This window comes from Engystomops pustulosus, chromosome 6 (genome assembly GCF_040894005.1).
Source record: "Engystomops pustulosus chromosome 6, aEngPut4.maternal, whole genome shotgun sequence".
Lineage (NCBI taxonomy): Eukaryota > Metazoa > Chordata > Amphibia > Anura > Leptodactylidae > Engystomops > Engystomops pustulosus.
Genome location: NC_092416.1, coordinates 16,585,380 through 16,593,885, shown reverse-complemented (window position 1 = coordinate 16,593,885; position 8,506 = coordinate 16,585,380). Strand labels below are relative to the sequence as shown.

At 47.5% G+C, this 8,506-nt stretch overlaps 1 protein-coding gene across 1 annotated transcript; it reads left to right on the top strand.

Moving 5' to 3' along the window:
- The first annotated feature begins 4,599 nt into the window (after positions 1-4,599).
- LOC140065520 (ly6/PLAUR domain-containing protein 8-like) lies at positions 4,600-7,554 on the top strand. Its single transcript, XM_072113115.1, has 5 exons — positions 4,600-4,711; positions 5,903-6,019; positions 6,097-6,243; positions 6,371-6,520; positions 7,329-7,554. Exons 1-5 carry the CDS (start codon positions 4,660-4,662, stop codon positions 7,442-7,444), a joined length of 582 nt encoding a protein of 193 aa, XP_071969216.1. The 5' UTR covers positions 4,600-4,659; the 3' UTR covers positions 7,445-7,554.
- The last annotated feature ends 952 nt before the right edge of the window (positions 7,555-8,506 follow it).

Sequence of the window (8,506 nt, the reverse complement as noted above, 5' to 3'; positions counted from 1 at the left end):
ATAGGGGCAACGTCATAGAGCGGTGGAGGGTGAAAACAGCATTATGGAAATCACAGGGTGTTCCAGGGAGACAGCGGTCAGCTGGCAGCAGCATGAGTAGGCTGCAGAGTGGCACAATGACAAATTATGGAGGTGGTGGAAACATGGTAGGCCACAAAGTGGCACAATGATAAGAGTGTGGATGTGGCGGCAGCAGAAGCAGCAGCAGGAGCCCACAGGTGGCAGCAACAGGGATAGCCACAGAGTGACGTGGGATCCCCCTTATTAATATGGGAAACCCACATTCTTTTTTTCATATATTGGCAAAAAAAAAAAATGACGTGGGTACCCCCTATTGTCCAAATCAGCCTGATACAAAAAAACAGCAGCAGCCTGCCATTACTGAGCTGGGATAGCCCACTGTTAGGGGGCTATTCCAGCACAACAATAACAGCCTGCAGCCACACATCTATAGACGGTCAGGTACTGGTTTGTACCTGGCTCTTTCCGGCACCCCTGGTGGCGGTGGGTACCAAGGTAATAGTATTGGTGTTAGTGTAAATTTGTCCAAAAAAAAGGCAAAAACTAAGGCCAGCCCTTAGTAATGAGCACCGTCAACTAAACAGCCCCACTACTATGGCAAACTATACGAAGTGACTTAAAAAACCCACACATTTATAATAACAAAAAGAAAGTTTTATTGAAAAAAAAAGCACACACACCCTCATTGACCATTTTATTTGTAAAAAAAAAACATGCTGGTCATCGACGTAATCCTTCGAATCTGAAGTAGTCCACTGCATGCATGGTCCTGGAAGACACAAAAACATACAAACACATACACAAAAAAAGGGCTCGTTACCAAGGGGAGTGAGGTACATGCTCGTTGCCAAGGGGAGTGTGTACATTCTCGTTGCCAAGGGGAGTGAGGTACATGCTCGTTGCCAAGGGGAGTGAGGTGCATGCTCGTTGCCAATGGGAGTGAGGTGCATGCTCGTTGCCAAGGGGAGTGAGGCACATGCTCGTTGCCATAGGAAGTGAAGTACATGCTTGTTGCCATAGAGAGTGAGGTACATGCTCGTTGCCAAGGGGGTTGCGGTACATGCTCGTTGCCAAGGTGGACTAAAATACTGCGGCATGATGCATATATATATATATATGTATATATATATATATATATATATATACACACACACACACACACATATATGCCCCCTATGTACAAGAATATAACTACTATATATTGCCAGCCAGCCCCCCTCCCCAGTATACAGCCAGCTCCCCAATATATAGCAAGAAAGCCCCCTCCCCCCGCAGTATATGGCCACCCAGCCAGCCCCCCAGTCTATAGTCAACCAGTCCCCCAGTATACAGCCAGCCCCCCTGTGTATAACCAGCCAGCCTTCCCCCCGTGTATAGCCAGCCAGCCCTCCCCCTGTGTATAGCCAGCCAGCCCCCCAGTATACAGCCAACTAGACCCCACAGTATACAGCCAGCCAGCCCCACCAGTGTACAGCCAGCACCCCTGTATATAGCCAAACAGCACCCTCCCCCCGAAGTATATGGCAAGCCAGTCCCCCAGTTTGTGGCCAGCCAGTCCCCAGCAAATAGCTAGCTTGCGCTCCCCCCAGTATACAGCCTGCCCCCCCATATATACCCAGAAAGCCGCCTCAGTATACAGCCAGCCCCCCTGTATCTAGCCAAACATCCCCCCAGTATACAGCCTGTCCCCCTGTATATAGTAAAAACAGCCCCAGAGTATACAGCCTGCCCCCTGTATATATCCATAAAGCAGTATGTAGCCAGCCCCTCCCCAGCAAATAGCCAGCTTGCGCTCAACCCCAGTATACAGCCTGCCAGCCCCCCTCACTATATACAGCTAGCCAGCCCCCATGTAGTATACAGCCAGCCCCCATGTAGTATACAGCCAGCCAGCCCCCATGTAGTATACAGCTAGCCAGCCCCCATGTAGTATACAGCTAGCCAGCCCCCATGTAGTATACAGCCAGCCCCCATGTAGTATACAGCCAGCCAGCCCCCATGTAGTATACAGCCTGCCCAGCCCCCGTGTATACAGCCTAGTCAGCCCCGTGTATACAGCCTGCCCAGCCCCTGTGTATACAGCCTGCCCAGCCCCCGTGTATACAGCCTGCCCAGCCCCCGTGTATACAGCCTACCCAGCCCTCATGTATAGAGCCTGCCCAGCCCCCGTGTAAAGAGCCTAGCCAGCCACCATGTATACAGCCTGCCCAGCCCCCTGTAGCTCCGGTGCTTCATCCACTCCGTCCCACGGTGATAGCTCAGTGAGCGCTGGCGGCTCACAGACTGTGACGTCAGCGCGGTGTCACCGTCTGTGTGACGCCGGCACACACGGAGCTGTCACCGCGGAACTGAGTGGATGAAGCACCAGAGCTTCGGGGGATTGTCTGGAAAGGTGAGTTCATGGTTTCTTTTTTTCCAACCGGCCCCTCCAGCCCCGGACCGCCCCCACCGGCCCCAGACTGAGCGACCCACCGGGAAAAATCCCGGTGGGTCAAATGGCCAGTCCGCCCCTGCATGAGGGGAAAAAAAACAACTTTGTTCCCGCGAATCAGCATAAACTTCGGCTTCGTGACGAATCAAATTTTTCCTGAAATTCTAAGGGCGCTGTCCCACGTAGCGTTTGCAAACGCAGACGCAGACAAAACCGCGCCCACCGGGGTGGTCCGCGGTCCGAGCGCATCAGCATTTCTATGGAAACGCCTGCGATTGGGAACGTGCCGCCGGTGTTTTGCATTAATTTAATGCAAAACACCGGCGGCTCGTACCCAATCGCAGGCGTTTCCATAGAAAAGCCGATGCGATCGTACCACGCAACGCCCCGGGCACGGTTTTGTCTGCGTTTGCAAACGCAATGTGGGACAGCACCCTAACCGAAGTTAGAATCATTAGAATCGATTTGCCCATCTCTAACAGAAATGTTATCAGTAATGTAATCAGGCAAATCACCTCTCCTTTATCACATGCTGAGGTTACATTGCGTTTAAAAAATGTGCTTGTGTACATAAAAAAAAATTAAAGTCTGAAAAAGCCCATTGATTACAATGAGTTAGGCCGCAGTCACACGTACCGCTAGGCGTCCGTTCATAACGCGACGCTAGCGCACAGGGGGAGGTCCTCGGCCCGAACGCACATGCGTTTCCAGAGAAACGCATGCGATCGGCTTAACAATTTCCGTTCGGGCCTCAGAGTGCAATGCAAGTTCTGCACGTCAAAAGCACTCGCAGAACACGCATGTGAAAAACGCAAGTGTGGAAGGGACCTTAACGTATGTGTTTTCAAACGCATCAGATCAGCTGAGATTTGCCTGATTACATTGCTGTCAAGTTTGCGTTTAGGCTATATTCACACGAACGTATGGGGGACGTATATACGGCCGACGTATATACGGCCGATATATGTCCCCCATACACTTCTATGGGCGCACGGCACCCTACGGGAGCGGTACGGTGCCGCACGTACCGTTCCGTACCCGGGGAAAAGATAGGACCTGTCCTATCTTCTCCCGTAATACGGCGCCGTGCGCCATAGGTTGCTATGGAGAGGGGCGGGGGTGAGCTGCGCTCACCTCCTCCTCCTCTCCCCGTACACTGCCGTTGCCCGCTACGGTACGGTACGGGCGGGCAACGGCAGTGTGAATATAGCCTTAAAAGAAAACACATGCAATAATATAGCGCTAGTGCATGTGTTTTGTAAACGCAATGTTGACAGAAATGTCATTGGGGCAAATCTCCTCTTCTCAGCTGCTCTGATGTGTTAACGGAACGTGTGAACACGGCCTAACAACACCATAAGGAATAACACACAGGCGCCTCAGTTGCAGATCTCCCCCAGGTGCCACTCATCAAGTCCAGGCTATAAAACCCGACTCACCCCAACCACAGGTACTGGACACATCCAGGTGAGGCTGAGGGGGTGAGACAGGAATCAGCTTGTCTTTAGAGAAAGCAATGGATAGAGACAGAGGGGAGATTGGTTTTGTTGGGCTTTTTTTGGTGTTAAAATTTACAAAGATTTTTATTTGTAACTTTTCATTGCTAAGAAGTTGCACAGGACAATTCCCACCACTTCACTGCGCTGGGGTAATGATAGAACTGGTGCAGTGCCTGTTCATGACTTGTCACTGTTATAGAAAGTGTCCTAGTCACTCCTGCCCCTGGTGATGTTTGCGCTATGATTTTTTTTTTTTTTTCCAAGTAAAGCATAAGAACATTAAAGGGCCAAAGCCACTGTAATGAATCTGATGGGCAGTGGCACGTCAAAGATTTAGCACTGTCCTGAGGGGCCGTCTAATGATAAATCTACCCCCCCCCCCCCCAAGTTTTTATGGTATCTGTAGTAAAAAAAAAAAAAAGCTGAGAAAGATGGTAACTTGAATAACAAAGTAAAAAAATGCCGTCCTGTTACTTGTTTTGGAATAATTGTATTTGCCAATATTGTGATTGTTGACATGTGTATTGTGGTGGGACCTTCCCTGGAAGGTCTTCTTCTTCTGCCGGTAATACTTGGATTCTGTCCTATGGCAATTGTGGGATCTCATCCATCCATCCATGTTATAGTAGTGGCTTTATCCTTAGTATTTATGATCCCTTCATATAGAGGACGGAGCTAGAGGAGAATCCAGGAATCCATCCATTCACCATGAAGAACCTGATGTTTCTGCTGAGCTTGGTCTATGCTCTAGTTGTCTTGGGTAAATATCATGTAGTCATTAGGTAGCATATACCAAATGGCAAAACTGAAGCCAAAACGCGGATGGGAACTGTCCCTATGACTCTGTAGTGTTAGAAAAACAGATTTAAGATTTAATGGATATCTTATGGAGGGGTTAACTAATAGATAACCCCAGGGGTGTGGCTGGGGTTTTTAAAAAATAAATGTGTACTCACCACCTCAATTGTTGCTGATGTCCTGCACTGCGATCTTTCTGATCATCCACGCTCTAGGAGTTTCTGGGTGGCCGGACACTTCCATCCGTCCCCATCTCTAAGGCCGGCGGCACACGTGGCATTTTGAACTCGTTTTTGGCCCGTTTTTAAGCAGTCTGCTAAAAACCACATGCATTTTTGACAGGTTTTACCAATTATCTTTATTAAAACTGGTCAAAAAAACGGATGCGTTTTCAAAAAACACATGCATTTTTTTAATGGACTGCTTAAAAACAGCCCAAAAATGGGTTCAAATCGCCATGTGTGCCGCTGGCCCAGGCACTGTAAACGCTGGGATATGGAGGATGGAAGTGGCCAACCGGTAGCTCCTGGTGTGCAGCTTCCATGCCCCTGTGGCGTGGGACATCGGCAGCGACTGATGAGGTGAGTACATGTTTATTTTTTTATTTTTTTTTTAAAAGCCCGCCCGAAGTCTTTATTATTCTGACAACCCCTTTTCAATGAAGGCCCCTCCCACCTTTCAAAAAGAATTGTTATATATTCTGCTTCTGCCCACAAATCCCTTCCTCAAGACCGAACCACAGAGCCAACATTTCTGTTAAGATGCAAGGACTCCCATCCACTGCACTTTGGTCCATGAGACCTGTCCAGCGATTCTATGGACTAGACATGGTCTTTTGCAGGCGGCCTTCTGCTGACCCATTTCCAGCATCCAGTGATGGTTTAATATGGACCCATTTCTTTACAGCCCAAATTTGTCAATATTCAAGTGTAATTTCTCTGGTGAATTCAAGATACGACCCATAGGTGGGGTTTGGCCGCTTGACCCAGACACATTGTTGGCCAACTGATGCCCATAGCAGCTAGTCAATTCTAGTCATGGCTGGTTGTTGGGGGCATCAACTTGCTAGACTGGCTGTTCCGCCAGCAATGTGTCCGGGTTGGGTGTCCGAACCCAACAACTGAGGTGATACCTCTACCTCTTCATTTTCCAGTCTCTTCCACTAAATGTTTTTCATGCTTGGCCAAAAACTCCACAAAATGTCAAAAGGAGATGGAGATCGATTGCCTGGGAGATACCTGTCTGATCGCTTCTCAATACTTCCACAACGGTGAGGATGGGTTACTTTAATTTTATCAACAATGTCCCCTCTTCTGGTTATGTGATTATTACCTTCCTTTTATATAGGGGACCACTTGTTTCAGTCAATGCTTAAAGGTTGTGGTGATGACAATGTCTGTGGAGCTGAAGGATCGGCAACTGGGAAATTGGCCAAATATCGCTTCTTTGCATCTTGCTGTACTGGCAATTTATGTAACACTGGTGGATATACAAGTAGGTGTCACAGATGAGATGGAGGGGATCCCTTTAAATCTGTGGATTGTTTTCCCTTCATGATGGTTGATATTCATTCGGGCAATGGAAATGCACACTTTCCAAAACTACCTGTTTATCTCACTAGTTCCTGAAGAAGACTTGACCTCAAATGGCAAAGTGTGTCCATCCTGCCACATCACAGGCACCACTGACGAATGTGAGAGCAACGAGACGATAAAGTGCAAAGGAACAGAGACCCGATGCTTCAACTATAGAGCGGCCGTAAGGAATCCAGGTGAGATCAACCCATAGTAGTGATGGAGATGAGTCTTACAAATGTCCTACGTTTTTACCAGGTTTCTATGTTGAACATATCTATGAAGATTCCCTGAGTCTCCTGTAAAGGAGATCACTAAATGCTACTGCTGGAGCTCAGGCAAGATGGCTGCCCCCATAATCCTGGACAGAAGGGAGAAAATATATAATTGTAGAATAAAAATGGGGGGGGGGGGGGGGCGGCGGCGGTTGTGTAGCGATGGCTCCATTTTCTCTTACTATACACAAATGCAACGGTGACATTGTGGTGCATGGACCTATCTCTACCCACATGAAGCCAAGAGGGAAACGGTTCTGTTGGGAGGGCTGGAAGCAAGTATTGAGTTGGTTTTATGAGGGGCTGCTTAGTGGGGTGGGAAGAGGTTGTGACCAATGCACTTCCCACCCTAGGCTTCTACTCGAGTCAATAGAGCACATTTATCACACACTAGTGCTAAGTACACAAGTTTATCATGGCACCTAATCTATCCGGAAGTGGGGGGGGGGGGGGGCTTCTTTAAAAATCCTAGTGGACAGTTGTGATCTGCACTGGGGGGCACTTCTATACCATAGCCTGTGCCCATACCAGACCATTGCATGGGCTGGAACCTCCTCAACCAACCAGTGGAGAAGTTGAAATTCCTGCTTCTTCACCAATAATTGTGTCCACATCAAGGCTTGTACCACCTTCTAATAAGTTTTCTCAATTATTTGTTACAATTATTTGCATTGTTGTTTTCATGTGTAATACAGTATTTGTTCTTAATATCCTTTGTCTTGGTTCATAGATGACAAAGTGGTGGACTACTCCGTCAAAGGTTGTAGTAATTCTTTTGCCTGCAAAGTCAATTTTGACCACAACATTGCGATAGACGAACTCTACAGGGATGAGCTGATCTGCTAAGACCTTACGTCGTAATCCAAGAGTCTTCTATGAGTGGATCCTCTGGCAATCATTCTAAAAATGTTCCTTTGCTCGATGTCCATGGAGAAGTAAACAATGTATAACATCTACCACTGGTCTGTGTTCATTTTTGGTGTAGTAGTTGGTGGCTTTTCTAGTAATTGAATTGTTAGAGAAGTAACCACGTCATGTTCCCACTAGATATACATGACCATCGGTCTCCCAAAATCTATAAAATTTGGTTCTTCAATTTCAGGGCATTAACTAACCCCATTTAACAGAAATCTACCACTAGGATCAAGGATTGTACACCAAGCCTACTTACCTGCAGGTGTGTGCCCCCTCGGGCAGGATCTTCTCTTCAGCTTCCTATGCTGTTGCTTAAAGGATTAATTATGAGCATGAGGGGCTCAAGGCTCAAACAGCTATGGAGCCAAGGAGCCCCTCAGGCTCATTTGCATAATTTTAAGAAGCTAAAAGAGCAAATCGTGTGCCCCCTTTTAGCTTATGCCCTGGTTTTCAAATAAAGGCTTTTAAAATTATGCAAATGAGTCTGAGGGGCTCCATAGGCGTTAGTCTCAAGCCCCTCAGACTCATTTGTATAATTATAAGACTTTTTATTTGAAAACCCAGGACATAAGAAGCTAAAAGCAAATCCTGCCAGTGGGGGCACACATCACATAAAAATAACCTCCATATAAACCCACAGAATAAAAATAACATATTCATGGGATGCTGAATGGACAAAAAAAGACTATTTTTTTTGGTGTCGGGTCCTGCTTGTAGCGGGTGCCTTTGACCCTGCTGCTGCCCCCCATCTTGCTGCTGCTGGTGGTGTTACCTGAGGCAAGAGGCTCAACTCTTGGATCCTCCTGGATCGCGCCCACCCCCAGTTTCTAACCTTGAATGTGCCAACCACAAATCTTCTTGAAGTGGAGTACTATACTACTGGCCCTTCAGTGCACAATATCTACAATCCATCCTGTTTACTTTCCATCCGTCTATAGTGAAAATATTGTGACCACTTTTGTCAAAACCTGTCTCTTACTACGGGCACAGTTA